Raw genomic sequence first — 27,889 nt, 5'->3', positions numbered from 1 at the left:
CTGTTCGGGTCAGCCTTTAGCGCCGTCAGCTGTGTTACTCGCTGAGCAGGAAGATCTTCGAATATTTGTTCAATATGTGATCATCTGAAATAAGCCATGGCTAGTCGTAGTGTTCCTAGACAGCTGACCAGGTAGGCGTCGCAGGAATGAGTGAGGAATGGATTCAAGAGACTGACATTTCTGAAGGGATCACGCCCAGGTACTGCAGAGCAGGCGGACGATGATTTATCCCGTTCGATTTATCACTCGACTGATAGATCATGATATTGACACGGGGATCCTCGAGCTATCCTAGGGACCACTCCAGGGAGTAAGCCAGATTCGAGGATATCTTCTCTTAATTTTTTATTGTCGAATCCGGTACTTGACGCTCTCCTGCCGCAGATTAGAACAACTTCATTATGAGACCTGTTTATGCTTGTACCGCGATTTATAGCATCCCAGCCGTCTCAGAGCCGCCAGAGGAGGGGGTCCTCGGTTCTGTATCGACTGGGGAGTCACGGATCTTCGGGACCTCCATCTAAGGCTGGACTGAGCTCATTCGGGGACTGATAGACTCACTCAGGAAAGCATCAAAAGCATATGATTCCCCTAAACGGTTCGAGCGCCGGCTCCAGGGTGATTCTCCGAATACATTCAGCTCATTGACTCTTCTTCTTGGTGGAGAATTGGAGCTTGAGCTTCTGACTTCCTCGATGATCGAGCTCCGGAAACTGCGTGCGCGTTCTCTCCTCGTTCTCGACACGTTTCTTGTCCGTTTCCTTCGAATATCCCCCGTCAGCTGTGCTGTCGTCCGAGACGATTCTAAATCGCTTCATGCAATTCGCAGGATGCCGGAGGTCGACTACCTCCTCTTGGTGGCGAACGACCGCTTCCTAAGCGCGGTTTTCGCGTCCCTGATCGTGGTGACAGTCGCCATGGTGGTCCTTCTCGGCAAACTGACCGGATTCATCGTGTTGAGCACCTTCATAGCCAGCGGCATCTACGTCCTCGACGCTCGCAAGAGACAGTACCAATTTGCTTCGCTGTGGCCTCGGATCCTCCCTCGGCAGAAGACGGCTCGCTTCGAATGCAGACGGTGCAAAGCTCCTGACTGCGAGATACATACGAAGCTGTACAGCATCTGTCCTTGGCGAGAATTGATGATCTCTCAAGAAGTTGATTCGGCGATTGAGGATATTCTCAACAAAGTTCTCCAAGAATACGTTTATCCCTGGTACGCGATGCTCAGCAACGATGAGGTGTTCATCCAAGAGTTGCGGGTGATCCTGCGTCACGTGATCGCTGCGCTCATCAAACGCGTCGAACGCGTCAACCTCGCCCAGCTGATAACGGGCAAAGTCATCCACATCATAGCACAACATCTCGACATATACGTACGCGCTCGTAGACTCTATCCGGACGAAAAAGATATCGAGAAGCTCATATTGAGCTGTTACGGCAGAAGTATGCATGTCGTACTGAAGAATCGCCAGACCGAACAGCAATACCTTCGGAAGGTCACCGAGAAGATGCTGATCAACCTCATACCGGGGAAATACTGTCATTCACCGAGTGCGTTTAGCTTAATCCGCGAGATCCTGTGCGGCTCCGTGTTCTTGAATGGCATGGATGCGATTGCAGATCCAGATATCATCAATTTGCTGCTGCTGATATTCTTCGACAAGACTCCTATGCAAACGTTTCCCAAATCGAAAAAGTCTGTCGAGTTGTTGAGTCATTTTGTGAATCAAAACGCACCCTTGGTGCGTCCACCCGCGGTCGCAGACCTCGATCTGCAAACGCTACTCAAGACTAAGGAGCTGTATTCGGGTTTCGCGCACTATCTTAAAGACGAAGGCTGTCAACACCTGCTCTGGTTCTACCAGGAACTGGAGACATTCAACTCAAAACTGCTCCCTCCGGACATAAACGCCACTCAGATCGAGCATCTGCATCAGCTGGCAGCCGGGATTTATCATCGCTTCATTTCGGATGAAGCCATGGATCGAGTGTCGATGGAACCGGAGAAGGCGGCGGAGCTGCTCGCAATCCTCCACCAGCCGAAAGAGAACATTCTCAAGCTCCGCACATCGACCGTGTTGTATGAAGCGTACGAAGAGGTTTATCATTTGTTAGATAAGGTGTTGGTACCTCAGTTCCTCCAGAGTGAGCGTTACTTCGCAATTGTGTGCAAAGAGCGCGAGTCCAACGTTAGCAACCACTACACGGTGGAAAATCCGAAGATTCCCCCGCAGGCAGTTCAGCCCAATGCACGTGCTACCAGGGTAGGGAACGCCACTTTCTGGGCGACGGTGACCGGAGTCGAGAACGCTGATTTCGACGACGACCTCACGCAATTCGAACAGGCGGCGTTCAGTATGCACGACGATCCCCGTCTGAAGGATCTGAGCGCCTGGCGGGTTTCGATCCCCAGAATAGGGGGCTCCGAAGATCGCGAGGGATGCTATTTCATCATAGACGTGCAACGTATAGACGTGAAAGAAGACCAGAAACCTGAAGATCTCCATTGGGTAGTTGGAAGGAAATACAACGAATTTTACTGCTTGGAGGCCAAACTTGAAGAGTTCCACGGAGAACTGCCGATCCAGCCGCTGCCGGCCAAGCGTTCGTTCGGTACTCGGAAGAGAAAAGTTCTCCAAGAGTATGTGTCCACGTTCGAGAGGTATATCCAGGAACTGCTCACAGTTCCTTCCTTGAGGGGAAGCCAACTCGTGTACAGTTTCCTCAAGGTAAACAACGAGTTCACAGGCAGCTTCCTGTCCGACGTTAGGTTAGGGAAAATCATTCGAAATGTGCCACGGAAGCTCGTGAGGGAGAAAGGCCAACACCTCGAAGAGTTTCTTCAGACTTTCCTCGCCTCTACGGAAACCCAGAAGCCAAAACCCGGCACGGCGTCGAAGGAGGGCACACCCACGAAACAGCCCGACCTTCTGAAGAGCTCAATGTTCGGAGATAACGCGAATAACTATTCCTTCTGTGCGTTGAAAATCGGGCCTCCTGAAATACCGGCCGTGCAGTGGCCAATATTCGATTATGTGATCTACTTGACGAAGAGCGTCTTCTGTACAGAGGCATGGGTGACGACCTTCTTGAAAGCGTTAGCGCCGCTGCTGCGCAACACAGTCCAGGATGCGGTCGAGAGTCTGCTGGACGACGTCCTCATGAATAAGGCTCTCGTTCCGAAGAGATTGGCTCTGATAGTCAATCTGCTCAAGGAAGCGGTTTTCGAAGACGGACCCCGCAATGTCACTGCAGAAATTCGCAAAAAGCGATCGGACGAGGTGAGTCCTTTCACCGGAGGCGTTGCGGTTGGACGCGGGATTTCAATTAGACGCGAAATCACAGCAATGACCGCATCGCGTACAGAACTGAGCTGAAAACTTTTTTGCTTTTTCAGGTACTTAAGGAAATGAAAGAATTTCTACCGTCACTACTCGTTTCTATTCTGACGAAGAAGTGCAACGACCGGGGAGCGGATATCATCCACGATATCATCCAGCATCCGCTTCTCAATAAGCAGTTGTCGTACGTCCTCTTCGACGCTGTATTATTCGAATTGTTCCCGGAGTTCGAGTGATTGAGACTATGCATATTCCCAATGTTGTTCCAACCGAGTTTGTAAAGAGGGAGACACCACGGGTCTCCGGATGTGTGAGGAACTCGTGAGAATTCCCAGAGACCTTCGAAACTGTTTCTTCCGGAGTCTCGTCGGCCCGCATGCCGTGCCGACCAGAGACTAGACAGCGGGTGTGGCATGATTTACGTTGTAAACTCTGGGGAGGTTTTCGCCTCCTTCGTTCTTTCCGTCGATAGGGGGAAACTCCTTGAAAACCAGATGAAATATGTGATCTACTTGTAGATAGAATTTCTTTCATCATTTTCCGCGTAATCGGAGGAATATGGCTGCGGGGAGTGATGGAGGAGAAGGATGAGAAGAAGGAAAGTGAGGGACGAGAGGGAGAAGCCGATCGAGAGGAGAATGATGATAATAATATATAAATACCTTGCGAAGTATTTTATTGAAAATACAAACTGTTGTCATTCTTCGATCAAGCATCCCAACTTCGTGCAACGCTCTATCAGGGCGTGACTAATCTGGTGAATTCTCCACGTCAGCGGGGAGGAAATCATTCATTAGTGTCGTCCGATGCAGTTCTCTCTACAACAGAGTTGTAGTGTTCCCCTGATTTTATCAAGTGTCTGTGGAAAGACAGGGTGATCGTACTCTTGAACGAGTCTTCCCCGAATACAATGTTCGGTCCGTCCGCCTGATATACGATAACTTTTGATTGGAGTTCACTGCTTAGAGCTTGGAGCTCGATCTGGCCACCCCAGCAGGCCTGATCCTTTTCGATCCTATCGCAGTACGAGTCGAAGTCGTCTTCGACGATGAACGCCTCGAATTCACTCCGGTGATCCCTGATGTGGTTGGAGCACAGCTTCCGGAGTTCCGTTGTCGACAAGCTCTGACCGTGTTTCTTCAGCTGGTGCGAGATTGCGCTGAAGAGACAATTCCCGTCCGGTGCGATGTCGTGGATCTTCAGACCGTCACTCTTGAGTTTCTCCACCAAGCTTTTCTGTTCGATTGCTCGGGGCAGGTTGACATTCATCCCCTCTTGCTCCTCTATCCTCTGCTGCCGCTCTAGACTCTGCAAATAGAGAAGCGAGATTTCAACTCGGATTGTGACGCTTTCGGGGGGAATGTGTTGCCGGAAAAATGTCGATACATCTCAGCATCATCTCTCAGAAACAGAAAAATGGACGTTGGATATCGCCACGATCAAAAGATCGCGTTCTGGCTGGACACGAATACTCCACTCTCCTCTGGCATATCCCGCGCAACGAATGGGGCCTTGAGCTAGAACATGAGCTTTCCCTAGCATACGGAGCTCGACTCGATCCGAACAGTGAAAAATGAGTGCATACATCCCGACGGCGGAGAACGTTCGTTCCCGAGAAGACACTTGCCGTGGGACTACGGCCCCTTGGATTCTTAAGGTAGCCGCGATTGGGGCAAGACCCATTTTTTCGTGATTTCCTCGAATCAGGGTTACCCTGAGACTTGACGGATATGGTCATTGTATCTTTCCCCTGAAGTATCAATTTTCCCCGCATATTCTCGAGCGTTCCTTAGCCCGGACGGAAATGAATATTTCAGAGGTGCATCCTGATGGACGGCCAGCTGAAGCCCAGGACATTTCCTTTCGGCTCGAGAGGAACCCCTCGCGTGGCTCCCCCCATCTGGCAGCTTCGAACAGAAAAAGCAAGGAGCACTGGGAGGGCTTTTTCGAAGTGGATGGTGATTAATCATTATTCTCGGTCACTGATCGACGCTGCGCGTGCGCTCACTAACCTCCTGCCTCTTTTTCTCTCTTCTCTTCTCAGCTTTGGAAGTTTTGTGAGCAACCGGCGAATCGCTCTCGGCAGTAAGGTCCTTTCCGTCATCACCGGCCCCCGAAGTTTGTAGAGCTGCTTCCATCAATGAGAGTTCTGCCTTACATTTTTCTTCGAACTCGGCTTCCATTTGTGTTACTTGCAACTGCATTTCTTTCTGGCGTTTCTTATCTCCCTGAGGAATGAAATCGAAGACGTTAGCCCGCGCTCGGATGGGATGAAGTCATGTCTGTCCGGTGCACTTCGTTTCGGAGTCAACGATTTCAAATCTCGAATTTACCTTAGGTACAGCTTTCTTGAATTGCATTATTTTGGCTTGGAGATCTTTCCGTTCCTTCCTTTGGCGAGCGGTGACATCCTCCAAATCTAAGTTCCCGAGGCTCCCGACGAGCGCGTGAGCCATGACTATTTTTGCGGAAAGTCCAGTTTCATTCAAACTACGAAAACTTCGGAAGCCTCGCGCTTTTCCGGCGACTCGACATTCGAATCTTCTGTCGGGCCAGTCCGACTCTTCCGTCAAAAACCTCTCTGTTCCAGAGAATTATATCGGAGGGAAGCCGACATTCCACCGGCGCGGCGATCGCGCGACAGCGGTGGATGCGCGGCAACGATCGGCGACGGAGCGGTATTGTCGAATCGACGGGTCGAACAAGTCCGTTCTGAGTGAGAGCATTAAACTTGATTGGGACGAAATCGAGCGATCCGATCGCGTCGGGTTGAGCTGATCGATTTCCTAGCGACTGTCAAGTCGACAAAACGGGCAGCGTTACCCACCGGGTCGAATTTTCACCCCCCAGAACCTTCTTCTCACCTTTGCCGTCTTTCTGCTCCGCTTTTCGCTCATTCTGTTGCTTCGGAATTCAACAATGAAATGGTCATTCGTATCTATAATACTTGGATGGCCGCATCCCACGGTGGAGCACCTTGAGTGTTTTCCGGTCCTCTGCCTACGGCGCCGGCGCTTGCGCCGTGAAAGCGATGACTCGAGTTCAGGATTCCAACCGTTGTTCAAAGTAGAAAAACCAAGCTCGCCAATCACACCCGAGGACCCGTGGAATATATTTAATGAGGTCTCGATTTCGGCTGCGGGAGTGTCACGATCACGATCTCTCCATTGACGGTAGTTTTGCTGTCATCGAGTGAGATCGTGCTTCGCATTCGACGACTCTACAAGATGCAACGAGGAACACAAATCATCTAGGAGACGCCGCTCTGCACATGTGAACTCTCGCCTCTGCACGCTAGGAGGGAGCTCGTCGGGAATCATGAAGTGACGGGAAGTCTACCCTCGCATAGGATCTGGCTGAATTTCGGCCATGCTCCATTACCCGCGAGGGTGACGGATTCTGAGAGAAGTCCTCGGAAGAGCAACGGGTCCGGAGGATGATCATTGGCGAGTTCTCCTCAATTGGATGATTCGAGTGATTTGCATCGATTTTCGAGGACCGGGCAACCGCGGGTCTCTTCGATCGAAGGCGCTTAGCCATGTTTTCTTTTGTACCTTACACAGTCAGTCGTGCGACTGGTCGTTCTGCCAGTTGACTCCATCGTGGACAATCCGCCGACGCGCCGTAGAGGACTCGGCCGGTTGAATGTCCACGTGGCGTTCTCTCCTCTCCGGATAACTCGCATTCGCCCTGGATCGATGCATCAAACGAATCGACTGGCGGGGTTCCCGCTTCCCCGAGCAGAACCGCTGACACTTGCGAAGGGCGCATATTGCTTGCTCAGGTGTGTCATGTCTCCGCTGAGGACAAATACTCGGAGGGAATGCGACCGAGACTTTAAGTCGTAGTAAAATGGTATACATATATAATTTATTCTCGCTCAAAAATTACATAGCTGAGATGCAAACAAGCGCCGTTCCTTGTGATTCATCTTTCATTCCTGTCATCGCCCTTCCACAACTGTCGTACATCAGCTCATTTTTTCTCACCAACTTTGTCTTTAATGAAGCCGGTCTTCTTCCAGGATGTCTTCTTCGACACGTACACGTTCTTCTGTTTGGAAACCCTCTGTGCGTACGGTACGCGCGGCCGGTTGGCTTCTTTCTTCACCCGGTATATTCTGACGAGCCAGTGTTCCGTGGTGTACGCTTCGTCCAAATGCTCGAGTCGGATGTCCTTGTTTCCGATTTCGGCGTTCCGCGTGCGGTCGTAGCCCGCGGGAGAGCGCCGGTCGAGCTGCATCTCCCCGAATCGGAAATAAGAAAGCTTATACATGAGACAATTGAGGAGCGTGGGCGAGCCCTCGGTGTCGACCCGGAATTCGCCCTTCGCGTTGAAGTAGTCGGACTCGCGAATATCCTGCGGGTGTTCCCCTCCGGCGATCCTGACCATCCAGAGGAATTTGTTGATATCGTCTCCCGAGTAACCGATCACGCCGCCGAAGATGACGAGCACGTAGTCGACGTCGAGTTCCTTCATGATTTCGTAGGCGGCGCTCTCGTTCGACGACATCGCCTTCCCGACTAGAGCTATATGGGAGTTGTTCCATGTATTGTTGTCCACTAGCGTTGTCCGGTTGGCCATCCCCGCTATCTGATAGCCGTAATCCCACCAGGACATGACTCGCGCATCGTCGGGTGTGTTCTGAGCGAGCCAATAGTAGGCTTCACGGAAGTCGTCGAGGATCACCCGGCTCCCGTCGCCCGAGTACGACGCGAGCACAATGCTAGGCGACGAGTACGCGTTACTGGTCACCCACGTACAATGAATGGCGAACAACATGAGGATCATGAGCAGAGCCATGATGACGAGCATGCGCTTATTGTTTCCGAGCGCTGAGGTCACTTGGGGTACGTCGACGGCGTCGGTTCCCTCCCTTTTCTTGAGAATCTTGGGCTTCCTCGAGCCGCCGCCACCCCCGCCGCCACTGCTCTTTTCCGGGGTGCTCGCGATATTCGCTTGGATGACGGTCTCTTCCTCGACGAGGTAGAGTTTGAAGCTGTGCGAAAACGCGATGGCCGCCAGAACGCAAACGCACGGCGTCAACGTGAGCATGAGACGAACCATCACTCCAGCGAAATAGACGGCTGTCACGGCGTACAGCACGATGAACACGCGCTCGTCGTTCGTGTACTTAATGCAGTACCATAGGCCGACGGGGAAAACGGCGACGAGGACGTGGAGATCGAAGAAGAATGAAAACCACGTGGTCGGTTGATGTTCCGAGACCGATGCGATTATCGGTATGTGGATCTTCGCGTAGCCGGTGTCCCAGAGCGAGTAGAAACGACCGGACCACGGGGCGACGTAACCGGCCATGGTGAGGAGCACGAGTCCCACGACTCCGACGATGACTAGAACGAATATTGACAGAATGATCAGAGCCTTCATCTCTCGGTTGCTGAAGTAGCCCTGCAGGTACTTGAGGAAGGCCACAGCGTTCAAGAGGCCGAAGACCCCGATCGATGCCATGTGCTCGGAGGACCGAATCGGTTGGAATCCAACGAAGGGGATCTGCATGGAGAACAACAAGCCCATGATAAAGAATGTCGTATACGCGACGTAGATCCGTTGCGAGAACCTGTTCATCAGGAGCAGGGTGAAGACGTGCAGGGGAATTAAGTTGATGATGAACACATATCCTCCCCATGCCGAGACCATGTAGAAGTACGAGAGAGCGGTCATCATGGCCCAGAGTATTCCTCCGTTCTTCACTGATTTGATCCATAGATAGTAGGTGAGCATCAGGGCGAAAATGGCAATGCCTTCATTGTCGTAGGAACCGGCCACCGACCGCGAGATGTATCCCGGCACGATGGCGATGAAGCACGCAGCGAACAGGCCGGCAGCTTCGTCCCAGAGTTCTTTGGTGAGGAAGTACGTTGCCAGAGCGGTCAGACCGCTGAAAATCGGAGCCAGAAACACGCAGATATCACGAATGTGGATTGGAATGTTCAGGAGAGATAGCAGGTAGTGAATGAGACCCGACGTTATCATCAAACCTGGGTACACGGTTCCTCCGACGATTCGACCGAGCGGATACCAAGCACGCTCGTCGAACCAGTTGAGGAACTTGTAGAAACCGTGCTCCACCATGTAGTGCGTCGCCCGGTAGTTGAACCACGGATCGAATTCGTGGATTATCGATTCGAAGCGGATGACAGCGAAAAGTCGCGATGAGAACCCCACGATCCACGCCATGATCAGAATACAGAACCGCAGCAGGGATGCGACTCCCATGTATTTGGTGTTAACGTCCAACATTTTTGAGCTGTTGGTAGCTCGGCCGATAGTGTTTTTCCGTGGAGTCCACTCACTATTACCGGCTTTGCTCTCCGGCACCACAAGTGATATGTTGGCACTTGCCGAGCAGACAGCTTGTTGTTGGAAGTAGCGGCGGCGTTATGAGAGGTGTTCCATTCAAGTTATCCGCAATATACGCCTCGCGAGCGAGACGTCACTCGGAGGCTCCGGAGGGGCCGTCACCCGTCGGACGGTCAAGCGGTGTAGGGACCCTTGTCGGGTACTCCCGGGGGTTCTATTGCGATCTGCTCGACCGAAGGAACGCGCTCACGGTGAATATATCGGGAGAAAATTCCCTCCGGAGGATCTCGTCGATCGCGCGGTGAGTGAAACGGCTCCTCCCCTCCCATTCGCAGCACTACCACCACAGACGAATATTTGTCCACAACAATAATTTGAGGACTCTCGGGCGGTCTTTCTTCTCTGCTCCGAGTCTGATGTGGAAGACGGTAGAGGGAGATTGCCGCCGAGTCGGGAGAAAGAAGAAAGTCCCCGGGCGTAATCCGAGTCACCGTGGGCTGCAATGACGCTGTGGAGCTCTAGCGTTCCAAGGGGCATCTCGTGAGCGATTGAGAACCTTCCGTCCTTCCTTTCGCATGATATTATAACCATAGCCGATCCCTGATGTACCATTAGATCAGATCATTCGATCTACGAAGATTGAGCATTCCATAATTTCGAGCAGATTTACCGATCCGGGTGGCGAGAGGGTATCGGCAGGATAACTGCGATTCTCTGGGCGCCCCCGACGAAGATCGTGCTCGTACTCCGCCGAGACTTTAAACCACGACCGACTACCGACTACGCTTGCTCATGAATTTCGGTGCATAAGAACGGATGCAGATTCGAGAGCTCTCACGCGTTCCAGAGTTTTCTCTCTCGCGCTCCGCAGTTTTCTCTCTCGCGTCATCTCGTTTGATCGATCGAAAGAAGAAATTGATCACCCGTGATTACTCAGGAAGACGCTCTTGGGAATCGCCATGCCTACTCTCTCCATTCTGCAGCCCTGCTGCCTGCCTCCTCCACGCGGTGCCATACTTCGTGTCAGCACCGATCCCCGCGTGATATCGCTGGAGACGGCAGCACACCGAGCTCGATTGCGGTCTGTCTAGGAGGACTCCTGGGCGGCCGGAAGTCCTTTCTCCTGCCCTTCGGACGGATCGATCCTGCCAGTTCTCCTGCAGTACCGCGACTTTTCGAACATGAAGCCCGAGCTGGCTGAAGCCCGCAAATGTTTAATTGCACTCGATCACTCTGGATCGTTCTGGACCGCCTACGGACCGCTATAGACGGTCCCGCCAGGGAACCGTCACTCTCGGAAAACTGAGTCGCTGGTCCTGATGATGTGCATCTATAGCGTCGAGCTGCTGAGCATGACATGGCGGTGAATTCCTCAGGACTCGTGCTGAATCCCGCGGGATCACGACTCCGCTTAACATCCTTGCAATCTGCGGTCCATTGGAATCACGATCCAAGACAGCGCGATCAAATCTGATGAGGTCTGACGAGATACAATTATCAGGAGGAGATTCGTGATCCGCAATCCAGCTTGATGGGCCGTTATCCAAACCAGACAAGGTTGTCGAATAGTCAGTGGCGTATCCTCCTAGGGAGTGGATGGGACTCCAAATTGCTCACCGGAATTTCTTTCCATCCGCCAGAACTGAACCCCCGGTGGCCCGGATCCAGCGACCACCGGCCTGGGGACCTGCTTGTCCGGGTCCTGGCCCATAGTCTATTAACTGAGCCTTTCGGCAGTCGAACTGACCGAGATCGGCTTCGAAATTTATATGAGAGGCCGCCCGATCATTCCGGAATAATCAGCAAAGATCATCAACATAACGGCTCCGCGCTTCTCCGAGTTGTCTATCAAGTCCGCGTTCGCTTTTCTTCGTGACAGTCGTAATACAGTATTTCGGCGAGGGACAGATGCATGGAAAACCGTGACCTGACGGGAGGAATACAACGATGCCTTGTACATCATCTCGGTATATCCATTCCTCGGTGGGACAGTGATGTAGACAAAGCTCTTCAGCTTGTGGGAAACCTGCTCATCTGAGTGAGAAGGTGAAACGTAAACAAGGAGAGTCTTCATCAAGCATCGCATTAGAGGAGTTTTGACCCACGGCTCGGCAATCGCTTTCACTCGGACCGTCTTGCACTCTTTCAACGGAATAAGGGAGACGTGGACGAAGACTCAACCATGTCGGACTTGCTGGAACCGCTCTCGACTTCGGAATACATCATCGACGAGATTCTCCGATACGGCCTTTTCCTAGGTGAGGCGGGTTGGAGGGCACCGATAGCTCTGACGAAGGGCCCATTCCATCCGATGAGCCGTTCTGCGTTCTATTCCTTCTCAATGATTGAATAAGCTGTCAGGCTCTCGCATGAGGCCCTCTCCGATCCTTCTTCTAGTAGTGAATGGCAATGATTTTCTCCCCTGAGAGGTACACGGTCCTTCTCCCTAGATACACTAAAGGGAAATGACGAATCGATGCCGAGTCTGACGTCTTATCGGTCCGGCAGACTGGGACACGAGTCTGACAAGCCTCATGTCTTTCCGATTCCAGGTGCCATTTTCCAGATGGTCTGCATCGCAGCTGCGATATGGCTGCCTGCGAAGGAGGGCGAAGTTGAGGAAGTCCCACAAAAGGGAGGACCCACTGCTCCGCCAAGACACAAAGGCAAACATAGCGACAAAAAGAAGAGAAGGTAGACGACAACTCATTGCAGGGAATGGGCTTCAATAATATGTGTAATTTATTCTGCTCCCGAAAAAACAATTAATTTGACGACCTCTACGGGTGGCTTTTCATTGATCTTGTGCCGCTTGCGGCTAAGTTCAAGGTAGATTTGAAAGGTTCCAAACATACTCACGGAGGGAAGATGTTAAGGTTCCACGCACCAGCATAATATTAAAGCCAGAATGTCGGCTTTATTCTGAGTCCTCTCTTAAGCCCAGATTTCTCGGAGAGCTCCCTAGTCGAAAAACACAGGGTCTCCCTGGTGTTTGTGCCCACGAAAACAACCCACGTGGAATCCGTGCTTTCCCCGATATCCCCTTTCAGTGGGATCGATCAATCAATCAATCAGTGATTTATTGATCCAGTTTGGTCGCTCGATCGGAACCATTGGGAGAAGATTCTTCAGCTCACGTATTCGAGTCGAGATCATTATGAGAGCTCCATTTATGCTTCCACCATTTTCCGTCACCGCGGCACAGCGTGACAGCACCATAGGGAGTAGCCGGCGAGGGTTCTTGCGCCGATCGACCGTCCGACCGGTGACAGCTACTCCGTAGTCTCCGAAAGGCTTATCGGTCGAAAGGCTTGGATTGCGTACAGCTCGAACCTCCCAGTCGCGCGGTTGCCTCAGTCTGGGGCGAAGTTCCCGAGTATTCCTTGGGCGAACTAAGTCAAGGACATCTTCGTAGCGCTTCCCGCGACGCCCTCAATTTTTTCCCGGTGAAGCGCCCCTCAGACTTGAGTCATTGCTCGATTCCTTCATTTCCGCGGGATCCGACTTCTGCTCCATTTTTTTTTCAATCTGTCGCCCCTCATTGATCTGCAGGAAGTATTCCTTCGCCTGAAGAGCCGCGATCCCGGCCGTTGCGGCCCGACTGCGCGCTTTGTAATTCTCTGAAAATACCCGTCGATGCCCCGAGGAGCGCTCCCAAGTCTCTCAAGACTGACTGTACGATGCGAACCCAGCAAGGGACATACCTATCACACGGAGAGATCGGACGGGAGAAGCGATCGGCAAATCTCTCGCTTGGATCTGCAAAATACGATCGTCCCGCGCGATCCACACCGAGAACAAGATAAACGGGGCAATCCCGGCAGCGTAAGAAGCCGCCCGAATCTGCCAGAGGTGTCAACAGAGATCAGCATTATCATTGACTTGACTATCCGTCGAAAGATCCCATTTCTCTGTGTTTTAAACCCCCTGTTTTTTTCTGGCATACCCGTCGTCCCGCACGGAAGCAGTTCCACGGTACGCCCTGCCTGGCGAATACTCGCTCTCAAAAAGGGACCTGAGTGTATCTTCTCGTCATTATTCGTGTCCATTCAATTATGGAACACTTCTCAGCACTTGGGTGAGAGAAATACTGATCATCAGCCCTCAGCACAGTGGTCTCCTATCTCTCTCTCTTCGGTTTGAGCGCACACATTTCGGAAGTTCCCTCTCGAAGGGATGTGTGAAGTTTGAGTATCGAGAAGTTCCGACGGACGTATCCAGCTCATGGAGGTGTGGCGCCACGAAACACTCGATGCCCTGCTGAGAAGAAATCAAACGGAGAGGAAGGTGTTCGAGGAGATTATCCTGACAAGTGAGTGTTCCAACTGATAGCTCGAGGCAACTTCTTTAGAATCGCTAGCACGCCCGACTTTTCGGAAGACTGGCCACCATACGATGCGCATATGAGTCACTTTCGAATTACGAATGGAGAGTCCTTATGGAGGGAAGTTGAAAGCTCAGTACGACCTGCTCTCGGGATCAATACGAAGCGGGTTACTTTTTCGAAGGACGCACGCGATTACTCTCCCCTAATGCTTCGGATCATTCGCAGACGCGCGTTACCAGGACCAGGTAGAATACCTCCGTCAGGAGAACACCCAGCTCACAGTCCAGAACGAGAAGTTACGGCAGGAAAATGCAGATCTCCGGTCGAACAGCGTTTCGGGGTGAGGACCGTACTCTTTCTTCTGCTTCTAACCTCTCGAATCAGCTGTTCGATGACTAATTTCGTTCACTCGGGCTCGACAGTCAAGCAAAGACCGAACCCGAACGAGTCGAGTTTTCAGCCGATTAATGGGGAGCTTAGGATCAATGGTACCCAACAAGTGCTTACGTAGTGAGTCACGAGAGCGTAAAACAGGTTGCTGAGAGAAGGGGCAAGCGTTGGACCCGGGATAGCCCCTCAATGATGGCGAACGATGGTATTCTGATCTGGATCTCGATGACAATCGTTTCAGGAGCGATTCAACCACGAATGAGCTCCAGAAGAAGCTTTTCGGACTCCAAGAAGAGATCACGAACCTCCTCAGGAAAAAAGGGGAACACGCGCAGCAGATCATCGATCTCCGGAATACCCTGGAGCTCCGAGACAAGGCGATACAGATAAAAGGTTTGCCGCCAATGTCGTCGCTTCAGTCTTCGATTCCATATGATCTACCGGTGGCGAGGATCAGCCCCTGCTCCATTTCATCTCAGCTGTCCCTCTTCCAGAGAGTTTGATTGAAGAGCAGCGCAGTAAGATCGAGAGCCTTCAAAACGAGAATAGCAGGATAAAGGAAGAAAGCAGAGAGATTAAGGAAACCTCCCAAGTTGTCCACGATGAATATGCAGCTTTACACCTCACCTATCAGAGCGTTGAGCGAGTCAATCGTCAGCTCGAGATTGAGAACCAGGACATCATTTCCAGGTAGGTGTAACCGAAATCGGGAAAACTGTTTTACTGTTTGGTGCAGCTTTCTGAGGACAAGGAGTCGCATTAGCCCATCGGGAGAGTTGCAGGACAGTCTGCGCCGCCGGTGCCCCGGTGACCAGGCAGCAAATCGGTCAGGAGCGTCTTGCCTCTGGGTTGTTTAATGCTGATGTGAAAACATCAGAGAAATTCAATCCAATGTTCAGCTCGGGCTGGATCGGGAAAATGTCAGCGGCGCGATGGATTGATTGGGCATTCTTGAAGGGAGAAAACTGCGAAATCTGCTGCATGATCACGAGGTCATCGCCTTCTGATAAGAACTTTTTCCCCCTTGCCCAGATCGGACTCCTCTCTATGCGCGCACAGGCGTCGTCGTTCCGATCGCTGACGTAGCGCTTGGTGATAACCCGAGAGAATTTCTGTTCTATCGTGTTCGCTCTGAAATAGCGAAGAGGTTTCAATGAAAATACTGATCTTCGAAAAGAAGAAAAACAAAAAGTGGAAAATAGACGACATGGGTCGGCGTCCCTCAGGTTCGCCATCTCAACCTGCATGCGATGCGAACCTTTCGGGGCATCTATTAGGAATGAGAAATCGAAAAAATTGGGCCGACGGGAATTCGTTGCCAGAGGTATCAACGAGCGTTGCAATGCGTTTCGTTCAGGTTGAAGATCCCCGGGCAGAACTGCTGGGGCGACATTTGGTCACGTACTCTTCGCCCTTGCCGGCGAACTCTTCCTCCGGTGCTTTCTTGCTCGAGGGGCGTTTCTCATTGACCTTGGTTTCATTCCGACTCCGAAATCCATGATGTTCAGGCTGAAAAAGTTGCGTGAATTTATCCGAGCTTGCTCTTTTTTTTCGCGCCTCATACGAAATTTCAGTGAAAGTTGGAGCGTGGAAGCGGTGTGGCACAAGCTTTTGAGAGAAGAGTGGCATTCCCGATTCTTCACCAAATGACTTCGCCGAGTGAGGTATTCACGACAGGCCAAGAACTCATTATTGTGGTTTCTTATCTTTGTTCAGGTACATCGCTCTCAAAGCGGAGCGGGCCACGAAGATGAATGAGGAAAACGAGCAGTTTATGCGTTTGAGACGAGAGCAAACGCAGAAGGCCCTCCAGGAAGCCGCAAGAGAAGAAGTTATGATCAAACTCGAAGACGGACCACCGATGCCGTGCTACTCGATGGTTCCTTCAAGACTGATCTGCAAATTCGTGAGTGTGCCCCGATCATTCCTACGATCTGTCTGAATGGGCGCAATGTCGAGTTTTCGCGCATAGTATCGGCAGTCCCAGATCTCTTTATGAAGCCCGGCTGCGACTCAGCACGGTGCATTCCCAAACTATCACAGGACGCACACGACGGCGAAGTCCAAGCGGTGCAATGGAGCTCCTCGTCGAAGGTTCTAGCCACCGGAGGAGCCGACAGGAAGGTCAAAATCTGGGACTATAACCAATTCAGTGTTTCGCTGAGATGCCAGTTGAGCGGAAGCAACATGGGAATCACATCAATCGCAATCGACAGCGACGATCATCTTTTGCTCGCGGCTAGCAATGACATGTCTGCTCGAGTTTGGACGATCTCAGACCAGAGATTGAGGGTAAGCTCGACGGGGAGAATCCTGCGGGTTCCTCCAGCAGAATTTCGCGGGGATATATAGCCACAGGAGAACTCGTGGTTTTCCGGCTCAATCATCCAATTCACGTCTCAGAAGAGAAACTCCTTCGGCAGCACACCCTCACCGGCCATTCGGATCGGGTTTCGTCGGCGAAATTCTTCAACGGGGCACAAAATGTTGTGACGGGCTCCAGGGATCGAACGCTGAAGCTGTGGGATTTGAAAAAAGATTGCTGTATGCGGACGCTTTTCGCAGGCTCTTCGGCTACCGATGTCATCGCCAGCGATAATTCAGGTGAAAACTGACTGCCGGGAAGTCCTCAAGTCCTTGCAAGAAAACTCCCGGTAGCCTGCCCACTTCCATGATCACCAAATGATCGGACATCGGACGAATTATCGGGTTCCCTCTTACAGCGAGTAATATTGTGAGCAGTCACTTCGACAAAAAAATCCGCTTCTGGGACATGCGCATAGATTCAATGCCCACGGAGATCCTGCTCGCAAACAAAATCACCTCCCTGGATCTCTCATCGGACCGCTGCTATATCTTGTGTTGTGTCAGGGATGACACGCTGAAGGTGATTGATGTCCGAGCCAACCAAGTGATGTCCACGTTCTGGTGAGTGACCGCTTTCTCCTCTTCAGTGGCAGTCCGATCGAATGTCCCTTGAGTTGAAGTCGACTCGCTACGCGGTATCGAGCAGACTTCGAAGTCCAGGAGAGGATAATTTGAACGTTCATTTCAGCAACGACGGCTTCCGAGTGGGTAATGACTGGACCCGCGCAAAGTTCAGCTCTGACGGCAATCACATCGTCGTGGGGAGCGCAGACGGATCTTTGTTCGTCTGGAACACTCACCAGAATAAACTGGAGGCCAAACTCAAGGAATTCAAGTAAGTCTCCGTTCCCGATCCTCTTGCCGACCGGGATAGCCTCTTTCAGAACAAGCGACGGCAGGGCCCGAGCGCAATCGGGGTGTAGAGAGTGCCTGACGCGGAGGGTCGCGCCGTTCGAATTCATTCTAACAGCCAAACGCATTCTAGTTCCGCGGTGATCTGCACTAGCTGGAGTCCGTCAGGTGACTGCGTTGCCAGCAGCGATCGGGAACGGAAGGTGTGTCTATGGGGACCATGATTGTCCCTGACGAATAACGGCAGCAAATGGAAACAAGGTCTCATTCCTGCTACGAGCTCGCCATTCACTCAGTGTACATACGTACATATAAGTATCTACCAAGAAGCCGTTGGGCTCCTTCTGTCGATCCTGAGAATATGTCTCAGAGCATGTAGAACGCTTCGAAGTTTTCTCTGCTTCTGGGGAGCGGATCCATCAGTTGAGCAGCTGATTCCTCAGATCGTCCCACCTCTTTCTTGGGTCGTACGAAAAATAAAGAATTTATTACTGAAAACACATGTCAGAGTTTTCAGAGCGCTCTTCACGTGGCCCTTTGACGTCACAGACAACCTATCTCCTGTAAATAATTCCTAAAGAAGCCTTCCATGCCCACACCGAGTCAGTCGGCGATCCCCAGGCGATTCAGTTGGGGTTTGGGTCCTCGCGTCCCATAATTTAGCATTTAACGGAGTCCTGGAATATTTCATGGAGCTGCCCTGAGGGGTCATGAACTCCACCCGTGCGGATGTCACGAGATGTTTTCCCTGGCGCCCTCAGGAATGGCTTTATTAGATAATAATGAATAATGAGTCATCTGCCCATGTCTAAATAACAACGGCACATATCTGTCGGATTCCATTTCACCCGACCGACCTGAAGAAGGATTTATTTTCCGCTTCCGAGGCTTTGACCCTTTCTTCGTCTTGCGCGTCTTGAGTCAGACGCCAATAGGCTCCCTTCAAGGATGTCAGGGTGTGATGATCGCCGCTCTGTGTGAGGACAAAAAAACATTGGGATGACGCAGGAACGTATGTGAAAGTCGCCGTGGAACACGGAGGTCGACAGACATGCAGACAGACAACCGATTTTTGCCCTTTTGCAACACCAGAGCTTACCTCAATCACTTTCCCGTGATGCACCACGTAAATGATGTCGGCTTTCCTGATGGTGGAGAGTCGATGCGCGATCACGAGTACCGTGCGTCCCTTCATGATGTTGTCGAGAGTTTGCTGGACGACCTTCTCTGACTGCGTGTCCAGGGCGCTTGTAGCTTCATCCAAGATGAGGATCCGTGGATTTTTCAGGAGGGCGCGCGCTATAGCGATACGTTGTTTCTGTCCTCCGCTGACTGTGGCTCCTCGTTCTCCCAAGATTGTGTCATACTTGTTTTCGAAATTCATTATGAAGTCGTGTGCATTCGCCTGTTTGGCTGCCTCTATCACTTCCTTATCGGACGCGCTCGGCCGACCGTATCGTATGTTTTCAAGAATCGAAGTTGCGAAAAGGACGGGCTCTTGGGAGATCAGTCCGATCGCCTGACCTCGGAGCCATTCCAAATCCAGCTCTCGTACATTAACACCGTCGATCAGAACTTCACCTCCTTGAACGTCGTAGAATCTGAAACAGCCGAAGTGAGTCACAATAGGAAGTTGTCCTGAGCTGAGGTCGACATTCCTCGTCGATTCCCTGATTCACATCTGATGAAGGATTGATCATTACCGTTCGATCAATGCCGCGATCGTGCTCTTCCCGCAACCTGAAGCCCCGCACAGGGCAACAATTTTACCCGGCGGTATCGATATCGTTAAGTTGTCAAGAACTTTCTGTTCAGGTCGATTCGGGTAGCTGAAGTTAACGTTTCGGAGGCGAATTTCGCCGGCCAGGGTCGAGTCGTCGATGACCAACGTTCCGCCCCTGAGCGGGATTAGCGGCTCCTGTTTGATGAGCTCGAAGACGCGAGTGCCGCTGGCGACCCCTTTCACGTACTGGCCGAACAGGAGGAAGATCTGACCCAGGGATCTGGAATGATTCGGGAGCGGGGTCGATGTTCATTTATAGGCTGCCCCGGAGAGATCAGTCTTGACAACGCTAACAGACACGCCTCCAACGTACTTCTGGATCATCTGTGTCGCTACCATGAAACTCATCAGATTTCCGGTCGAGATCTGCCCGTCGTTTATCATTCTCCCGCCGACGAAGAGCACACCGAGCACGATGCCGTTGAGAGCAAGGTTGGTCAGAGCCTGGAATGATTGGAGAATCTATTCTTCATCTACTATTGAAGTGCTCCTCACGTGTGCTCCGAATATCGGCATGGTCCGGAAGTGTTAATGGCTCGAATCTGAAAGCTCACCTGGAATCCACCGATACCCAGTCCTAGAACGCTGTGGATGTGCTGTGATTTTCGGAGTTCTTCATGTACCAAGCTGAGTTCCGAGTCTTCCATTGCGAAGGCTCGGACGGTTCGAATGTTCGAGATCGCCTCGTCCGCAACTCCCGCCGCGTGAGCCTCCTGTGATGCAGAAGTCCATATTTTCTTATTGCTCGACAGGCCACACATTCCGGAATGCCGCACCCCCTCTCAGGGTGTGGTTAGCGCATGCAGATTGAAGAGGGAAAATATCTCGCCTGAGTTTGAGCTTCGATCGATATCTTTCTCAGACCCGCGCCGAGGCCAGTTCCGACGGCCATGATCAGCGGCACAATCGCCAGCATGAGCCCTGTCATTTTCGGGTTTATGTGGTAGAGAGAGAGGATACAACCTATGGTCTGCAGACGAAGGATTAGCTTAGCTCACCAGAGACCACGATGATTCGGAAAAATGAAACTGTGTGTCGCCCGACGGGAATCGGGCGTGGTGGGAATATCGAAAGATCCCCGGATCCGGCACGACTGCCGTCCCTCACCCCTGCCACTCACTTGGGCGATGCTCCTGAGCCCTTGGGATACGCACGACTTGAAGCAACTCTTGAAATCCTGGACGTCCCCGCTGATGACATTCATGATTGCCCCAGTTTTTGTTTTGTCGAAAAATGAAATGTCTTGTCGGAGAATCGATTTGAACACATCTTCTTTCAGGCGAGCGGACAGACGTTCGCTCACGTGAGCCAGAGTAGAGATGTAAACGACCGTGAAAAAACTCTGCGGGGATTTTTCCAATGCCTTACTCGCATCTTTGTCAGATGTTCTGGAGATGAGTAATTCAGTCGCGATAAATGCGAGATACGATACGAACCTGTGCCGCGTATAGAGCGACGAGACGGATTGCCGGGACTTGAACAGCTTCAACGAAAGACCGCTCGGCATCGTGGTTCAGAAAATTCGTCAAAACTGTTATTATGTCCCCGAGATAGACAGGGATTTGCGTATTGCACACCGCGGTCAACAGGGCGGTCTGCAATTCATTCAATACATCAGTTTTTTTAACTTTTGAGAATTTCCAACATGAGCCTCCTAAATAATGCTTGGCTTACGGCGACATCCGCCACGCACCGAGACGGCGATCAGTAGAAAGAACCAGTCTTTCCTGAGGTAGCGAAGAAATAATCCCCAGTCGAAGTCCTTTTTCGGTGCCCCCTGGAGCTCCTCGATGACCCTCGTCGCCTTCTTCTTCTTGCACTCAACAACCTGTTGAAAAGGAGCTATCTCTTGAGTGAGATCCACGACCTTCAGCGTGTGACCAAGAGCTAGCGCCTCCGAGGTGACATCTCTCTTCGAGATAAAACAGTGCCGTCATGAGCTTCATGGGCAACTCGGTTGCAGATTCGCTGATTACGAATTCCTTAATGAATCAACTAGACCAAGCTCGATACCTAGAAAAGAGACTTGGTTTGGATTGAAATGTGGCCATGCGATAAGGAGGAGCTCAAGTATTCGCAGTCTGTCTCTACTTCGGTAAGGGGGCGTAACAGACAGGGGACAGCAATCCAAAACGCTCTGCAACTACAATGAAAACTTGGTGGGAGAGCCTCGGTGCTGCGCTGAGCGCTCCGTCGACATGGATCTTTTGTACTGGACAAATCAAGCCAGCAACAGATTCGCAGATCAGAATCCGGTCCTCGTCCCCGTAGCCGGAAGCGTCAATTAGGAGGCGTTGTGAGGAACCTGGCTCTGATTCCTACCCTGCATATTCATTCCGAATCATCATCCTGCTTCGGTCCGTTGGCAAGGCTGACGACCGCAGCCAGGGTGCGAAGAATGTGAGCTCGTCTTCGGACGCTCCTTCCGAAGGCTTTGGCCACAGGGGCCGCACCCGACGAATCACTGTGCTAACTGGAAACACCGAGCACATCATCGCTCTCTACGAAGCGTCTCAAAAGACTCACAGAAGCTTCGGAATCTCAGGGTCTGATCGGGAGTCGATCCATGAGAAACAAACAAATGCCTTCTACGGCGCAATTATCGGTCCTTGTCACGGGGAAACTTGTTGATTCTCGGGAGAGCGGCTTGTTTGCCTACTCGAGATCGCAGGGGATGGCAGAGCTCAGTGATATCGGAACCTAGTTGGCGTGATGGACTTCGGTCCGAGTGTTCGTTGACGTTGACTATTCTGGCATGCTTCTCGCCGGGAGACGTCGACGACGCTCCACATCTTGCCGGTCTCTATTCCTGAGCTTGCTCCGATTCAGTCCTGCCGACTCACGGGGTTTCCCTGAGACAGGGGAATCTTGCTCAATTTCATGGATCCAAGCGGATCGATGCATTCATGGGAACTTGCACAGCTCGCGGGCTGCGTTGCGGTCATCGATGACCCTGTATGTCTCCGGGAAATCAGTGGATACTCGCGAACTTTCGGGGAAAAATCAATAGTATCTGAGAATATGAGGCCACGGCATTAGACGCGCTGTTTCCGCAAACCATCCGTCGGGTAATGAGACCCTTCGCTCCCATTTCCCAGCACATCTAGAGCGTTCTGGTACTGTATCTGAACCGTCATATGAAGGCACGAAGCCTTCTAGTGCTCCGACTATCTGTTCGAATTTGTGTCCCCCTCCCCCCTCAAGTTCGATTCATCTCATCCCCCCTGCTAGGCCGGAGCTCGAATGAGAAGCGACCAAGAGCTCGGATGGGCCGTATCTCGACATACTCACACTCAGGCTGGAGGCTTTATGGGCGAGTGTCGCGCTGAAGGCTGCTCCGGACAAGAACCGGATCGCGAGAGACACCGGCTCCCGTCGTGAAGTGCGGCTAGCCTGGGCGAGTTCCCGGATCGGAACTCTGCACGGGAAAGGAAAGTCTGTTTCATGGAAATGTTGAGAAGTCTTGTATACATTTATGAGGCTAATGATTTCTCCCATCCCCTGAGGAGCCGGTACAGCCCTCCGACCTCACCTTGAAACACGGAAACTCCGCACCAGCGGCTGACATCGCAGGAACTTCGAGAGAATCATCGCCGAAGCGTACTCTGCGCGATCTATGAAGAGGGTCGGCTTCGTTAACAGAAAGGAAGTCAACGCAAGATTGCCGGTCTAGAGAGCTGTCGAGTGTCGACAGGGCGGTATTCTCCACTTTCCTCTGAGTGGATATATGTATTGAAAGCAAACGATCATCGGGAGTCTTAATCTTAGCTCCGAGTCCATTGCGCTGCGTCAGTACCTAATCACGGCTTTCCGGAGCTCTTGAGGAGGCCGAGGCCTGGAAACACGTCTCGGTACACTCTCACGAAGTAACAGCTCACTCCATCCCCGATATTCTTCGTATCGGACACGATCGCATTACAACCCGTCGCCGGCTGCGCGATGTGCTGCAGTATCGTTCGAATCGTCTGCTTGCCGGCTGTTTCCCCCCGTCCCGTCGATCAGCTGTTGGGTAGAAAACAAAGCGCGGCATCAGTTGAAGTTTCGCACTCATTCCCGAGGGAAGCGATGGTGGGATCGTGTACGTTCGTAGCCAGAAATGAGCTCACTGTTGGATGAAGTCATAGTCACGGAGGGCTCCCGGGTTCTTGTAGAGTTTTTCAGCGCCTTGCGTTCCCCCGCGAGCCGACGAGGGCGCACACAAAGAGGTGCGCCCCCCTTCCATGGATTTTCTTAATCACTTCTCATGCCGAGATTCTTCATTCATGGCTTCTGCATTTTCGTGCGAGAAAATAAGGGTATGTACGAGAAGCCTGTGTCCTGCTTGCAGAGACCGCACCATCACTTGACACGTCTTTTTTCTACAATGTTTTCATCTACAATGATTTCAGTGTTGACATGGTACCGATGAGTGCCGTCTCGAAATTCGAAATTCAAGGATGTAATTATTGCGCGTAACCCATTTCCTCCCTTTTCCTGCTTTTTGACGGGCACAGCGGCTTCCTTCCGGCAAAGAAGTCCTGAAAGAATTGTGTTTCGTTCCTTCGTCTCCCGTGGCGGAGAGAGCTCACGAATCTTCCCGAGATCGAGAGTCAAGAACTGACAGGGAGCATAGCTCTCTTCTCCGGTCATATCTCTTTCTTTTTTATTCTGACGTTCACCGCGAGCCGGATCGTCAGTGAACGAAAACTGGGCTCTTCGAAACCACATAAATTGAGAAGTCGAATATAATACTGTATCCGTGTCCGAGAAGAGGAGTAAAATCGATTCGAGGACTCGCGAAATACTGTTGATCACAGTTCATCTTTTGCCGCTTTGGAGCAATGGCACGTGCTCGACTCAGCGTGTTCAACCGATTCCATATCATCCTGAATCTCCACCGGACCCTCTATCAGCTCCGAGTATTCCTGGAAGTGTGAAGAGCACTAACAGTCACGAGTACCGAGGATACTTATAACACATATGTATACATATGTATATACATGACCCTGAGGAAAGCATATTCACTTGTAGAAGTTGAACGTAATAGCAGTACACGTGATGAGGGAGCAATGCATCATTCACAATTTGTCGGCCGTTCTGAGCTACTCGGGCACAATGATCTTCGTTGTCTATGCAGAACTTTATCTTTGGCAGAAGATCCGAGAGATCTGAACGTACGGGGACGTAGTGAACGTCTTCTTTCAACAGTGAATAGAAGTGTTCGTAGTACATGGAGTCAGGCTTCAATACTGTGCTCCCTCCGCTCAAGAGGAACGGCATTCTGTACGCGGCAACAGTCCCGTCGATATTGATCTGGTATTTATACTGCAATCCGAAACCTCGAATCAATCCAATCCGTCACAGCCGTCGACGACGGAGCTGTTGAGTTGGAGAAGGATCGACTCGCTCGAATAGGATGTAGAAAACCGAGAGGAGCGGTGCGGTTCCTCACCTCGAAAAAGTCGAAAAAGCTCACATGGGGTGAGCCGCCTCCGTAGTTCTCCATTCTGTCCCTAAAGAAGAAAAAGTTCGTAATTGATGCGTTGAGCAATTGAGGGTCCTCCTGCGAAAGCTCGACGAGACGCAGTCGTTCCTCGCGGGAGTCCCGTCCTCTCCAAAAGGCCTTAGTTTGTCGTTCCGAATACGGCTGGCTGGCGCGATCCTTAAACCGAGAGAAATCGATAGATAGGAATTAGACGGACGGATCGGAAGATTCAATTAGCCGAGAGTCTTACGAAAGCAAGACACTCCGACTCGTTGCGGTTCCAGATAGATCCAAGGCCTGAGGGAGACAAGATTCACCTGGACCGAAAACACGTCCACGGAAACACGTCGCATCATGTAAACCGATGCTTCTGTCAGCTCGTATGTTGGCATGACGATGTCGAGCGAGTCCTCAGAGCCACACCAAGAGAATATTGGCACTTGAGGCGAATAACGACGCTCATTTTTTTCGCAAGGGGATAATCCCCCAGATTAACCAAAAAATCCACGTCTGGGAGCTTGACCTGTGAGGAAGAGAACTCCGCCGCTTAGTTCGCTTTCCCGAGCCGCAGCTCACGATAATTAATCTGAGAGCTCCGGAGCCGGATCTCGGTGATCTCTGACTCCCGCTGACCTTTCGCACGAGACTTAGAAGGATGCTGTCCATGAACATTTTGAATCCGGTATATTCCCCGAGGCACTTGCGATAGATCTGATTGCTCTTGATGACGTAATTGCACAGTGAAATTGAGTAAGGTTGGTCAAAGAATTTGTTCATTATATCACGATTGTAGCTTGGTCTTATCCTGTGCTTCGTGAAATACGATAGGTCGTCGAGGATCTGATCACTGATTTTCGGACACTTCGCCACATCGATGAGCCATCGTTGGATCCCCACAGGACAGTCGCACTCTTCAGGCTCGATTGGACCTGTGAATCGAAATGAGAGAAAATCTTCATGGGGATCGGAATCGAAACCGAATGTTCTCTACTGTCGGGGCGCCTACTTCAAAGGGCGATGCGGAGACACCTCCGAGCTACTCTCGAAAACCGAACCATTGACTTCTCAAAGGGGACAAAATTCTGCATCGTATGCGGAAGACCCACCTTCGATGATTTCGGAAGCGACCCTATGGCCGTCATAAATCACGGTGAGGACAAGGTCGTCGAAATGAGTGCTATGCGGACGAAAGCGATACAGGAGGCGAGAACGGTCGTCGGCCGTTTTCAATAAATCGTGTTGATACTCTTTGATTCTGCCAGTAGATTTGGAGCGCAATTCCACTTCTATCAGGTCTTCGGTGACGTTTGTGAATCTGGAGAACAAAAAACGGCAGAGCAATCGATTATACCGAAGTCCCGCCTACAGGACATGCCCCAAATTAGAAGTATGCTCGCCTCGAATGAATGGATATCGATACCTTTGGTTCAATTCATCAGTGAATTGCATGAACACGTATCTCACGGGCAAAACGAATTCTCCTCGGAGTCCCGGTCCCCAAAGCGAAACTCGAGGAGTTTGAGCCACGGCGACCGGAAACGGAGCTAAGAGGCCCAGGAGACATCCCAAGAGCACTCTCATGATGTTTCATTTGAGGGAGCCAGTCTCGACGAGGGGATCTCGACACTGGAATAGAAACTAATCAGTCCCTTATTCCTCTCCCTTCACGATGCCCCTCTTCAACCATCGCAGGGCTCTCTCCTGAAAATTCGGCGTCGAAGTATGAGTTGTTGAGGAATCGATAGAACTCTCTTTGTAGAGGATCCGCGAGATTGTTTCCGAGCGAGGAGGGAGAATTCTCCGGACGTCAGGCTCAATCGTAATGCGGATTCTTCCGGGTCTTCCCATCAATGCGTCGCTATCCGTCTCGGAAATGGAGAGTGATTCTTGGATGGTTCCGGTACGGCAGCAGCTTCGTTTAGATGCGAAGCCAGCATTTGTCGACCGAAACCCGGTCTTGCTCCGAATGGTTTTCATGCTGGATATTCCCCATGAAGTCCGTGAGTAACTCTGGAGAAGTCTGGATAGAATCCATATACAGTAGAGTCCCCTTAATTCGCGTTTTTTGGGAGTCAACTTTTCGGGAAAGCCGCGAATCGCGAATTATCGGGATTTCGCGCAATATGGGGTACTCACGCATTCAATTCATAGGCGAGTCGAATTGGAATGAGGTTTTCATCAGATTTAGAGACTTTCCCGCAGCTTCCCGCTGGAGAATGTCGGCGCATAGCGAATTTCTGATTCCGCGAACTACCCGGGGTGCGAATTATCGGGACTCTACTGTATTCATCCTTCCGTCTTTAGGGGAAGACTTTTCGGAAATCAGATGAAATATGTGAAGACTGGTCTAGTCTGTTCGGATATGTGCATGGAAGACTAATCGATAAGTCAAAAACCGGGAAGAGATCTCGGCTTGGAATTTTCGAATCCACGACTGCGACTTCTCTGGCTTAGCAGAGGTGCCGACTCTGGCTTTTGGGGCTGTTTTCTGAATTCTAGAGGGTGGAGTTGAGCAACCTCCCTCGAGTTTGTCGAAATCCGCATCGTACTTCTGAGCTCGAATGGTGAACTAGCTCGAAGGATTTGAATAGGAGAGCACTGGGTCGCCAGAGAGTGGACGAAGCTGAGCTCCACGAATTTCTGGTAATACGTGCTAAGAAGCTCATATTTTGATAGGAGCTCTCTGCTCACGTTTGTTTATAACTCGGTCCCGAGCAGTAGTTCGTAGAGCTGCAGGAGTTCAGAAATCGACTCAAATCAGTCGGCGTTCCCGTGGTGCGAAAACATCCAGTGTCCATGCCCTCTCTCTGGACCGTTTCCCTTATTTTGTTAGCCTGATGTCGAGAATGATCCGAATCAGCTGACGCTCCGACAGAGTTTAACGCTCTGACACTCCCTCCCAAGTGAGACGATCACACGTGATGCGAGCGTCGGAACGCGCGTAGATCGACAGAGAACCAGAGCGCGAATAGTGGTGAGGAGTCGGCACTTATGACTAACGAAAAGCCATAGAGTGGGAGTGATACTCACCAACGCAT

At 51.5% G+C, this 27,889-nt stretch overlaps 5 protein-coding genes across 5 annotated transcripts; 2 read left to right on the top strand and 3 right to left on the bottom strand.

Annotated features, from left to right (window-relative positions):
- LOC100897806 (sorting nexin-14) lies at window positions 1-4,030 on the top strand. The gene is given in 4 exon segments (XM_029112143.1): window positions 1-131; window positions 830-3,286; window positions 3,288-3,363; window positions 3,401-4,030. Coding segments are annotated over 4 exon segments (2,748 nt in total). The 5' UTR covers window positions 1-96; the 3' UTR covers window positions 3,581-4,030.
- LOC100906721 (deubiquitinase OTUD6B) lies at window positions 3,996-22,991 on the bottom strand. The gene is made up of 5 exons (XM_003737714.2): window positions 22,987-22,991; window positions 7,354-7,356; window positions 5,678-5,890; window positions 5,357-5,572; window positions 3,996-4,652 (listed from the first exon to the last, which is right to left on the bottom strand). The coding sequence occupies exons 3-5, from the start codon at window positions 5,798-5,800 to the stop codon at window positions 4,131-4,133; spliced, it is 861 nt and encodes a 286-aa protein (XP_003737762.1). The 5' UTR covers window positions 5,801-5,890; window positions 7,354-7,356; window positions 22,987-22,991; the 3' UTR covers window positions 3,996-4,130.
- On the bottom strand, window positions 7,198-9,608 carry Stt3B (catalytic subunit 3B of the oligosaccharyltransferase complex). The gene has a single exon (XM_029112144.1). The coding sequence runs from the start codon at window positions 9,606-9,608 to the stop codon at window positions 7,320-7,322; it is 2,289 nt and encodes a 762-aa protein (XP_028967977.1). The 3' UTR covers window positions 7,198-7,319.
- On the top strand, window positions 13,799-18,071 carry LOC100906431 (autophagy-related protein 16-1). The gene is made up of 10 exons (XM_003737712.1): window positions 13,799-13,980; window positions 14,221-14,335; window positions 14,627-14,778; window positions 14,880-15,075; window positions 16,102-16,291; window positions 16,429-16,677; window positions 16,809-16,989; window positions 17,109-17,313; window positions 17,441-17,587; window positions 17,738-18,071. The coding sequence occupies exons 1-10, from the start codon at window positions 13,893-13,895 to the stop codon at window positions 17,826-17,828; spliced, it is 1,614 nt and encodes a 537-aa protein (XP_003737760.1). The 5' UTR covers window positions 13,799-13,892; the 3' UTR covers window positions 17,829-18,071.
- On the bottom strand, window positions 18,392-27,889 carry LOC100906288 (ATP-binding cassette sub-family B member 8, mitochondrial). The gene is given in 20 exon segments (XM_029111992.1): window positions 18,392-18,577; window positions 18,704-19,205; window positions 19,308-19,607; window positions 19,701-19,831; window positions 19,942-20,100; window positions 20,217-20,357; window positions 20,508-20,729; window positions 20,824-20,982; window positions 21,081-21,215; window positions 22,679-22,805; window positions 22,920-23,001; window positions 23,956-24,080; window positions 24,182-24,291; window positions 24,392-24,691; window positions 24,819-25,028; window positions 25,169-25,297; window positions 25,300-25,374; window positions 25,485-25,747; window positions 27,172-27,227; window positions 27,882-27,889. Coding segments are annotated over 20 exon segments (3,363 nt in total). The 3' UTR covers window positions 18,392-18,448.

This window comes from Galendromus occidentalis, unplaced genomic scaffold (assembly GCF_000255335.2).
Source record: "Galendromus occidentalis unplaced genomic scaffold, Mocc_1.1 scf7180000075612, whole genome shotgun sequence".
Lineage (NCBI taxonomy): Eukaryota > Metazoa > Arthropoda > Arachnida > Mesostigmata > Phytoseiidae > Galendromus > Galendromus occidentalis.
Note: the sequence above shows the minus strand (reverse complement) of the source record. Positions and strands in the feature narration are given on the sequence as shown.

What these genes read in the sequence shown, in the direction of transcription:
- LOC100906721 (XM_003737714.2), bottom strand. Translation starts at nt 5,800, where the DNA reads ATGGCTCACGCGCTCGTCGGGAGCCTCGGGAACTTAGATTTGGAGGAT. An exon ending in TCAAGAAAGCTGTACCTAAG is followed by an intron (nt 5,573 to 5,677) that starts GTAAATTCGAGA and finishes TTCATTCCTCAG; the next exon opens with GGAGATAAGAAACGCCAGAA. An exon ending in GAGAGAAAAAGAGGCAGGAG is followed by an intron (nt 4,653 to 5,356) that starts GTTAGTGAGCGC and finishes CTCTATTTGCAG; the next exon opens with AGTCTAGAGCGGCAGCAGAG.
- Stt3B (XM_029112144.1), bottom strand. Translation starts at nt 9,608, where the DNA reads ATGTTGGACGTTAACACCAAATACATGGGAGTCGCATCCCTGCTGCGG.
- LOC100906431 (XM_003737712.1), top strand. Translation starts at nt 13,893, where the DNA reads ATGGAGGTGTGGCGCCACGAAACACTCGATGCCCTGCTGAGAAGAAAT. An exon ending in CGAGGAGATTATCCTGACAA is followed by an intron (nt 13,981 to 14,220) that starts GTGAGTGTTCCA and finishes GATCATTCGCAG; the next exon opens with ACGCGCGTTACCAGGACCAG. An exon ending in CGGTCGAACAGCGTTTCGGG is followed by an intron (nt 14,336 to 14,626) that starts GTGAGGACCGTA and finishes CAATCGTTTCAG; the next exon opens with GAGCGATTCAACCACGAATG.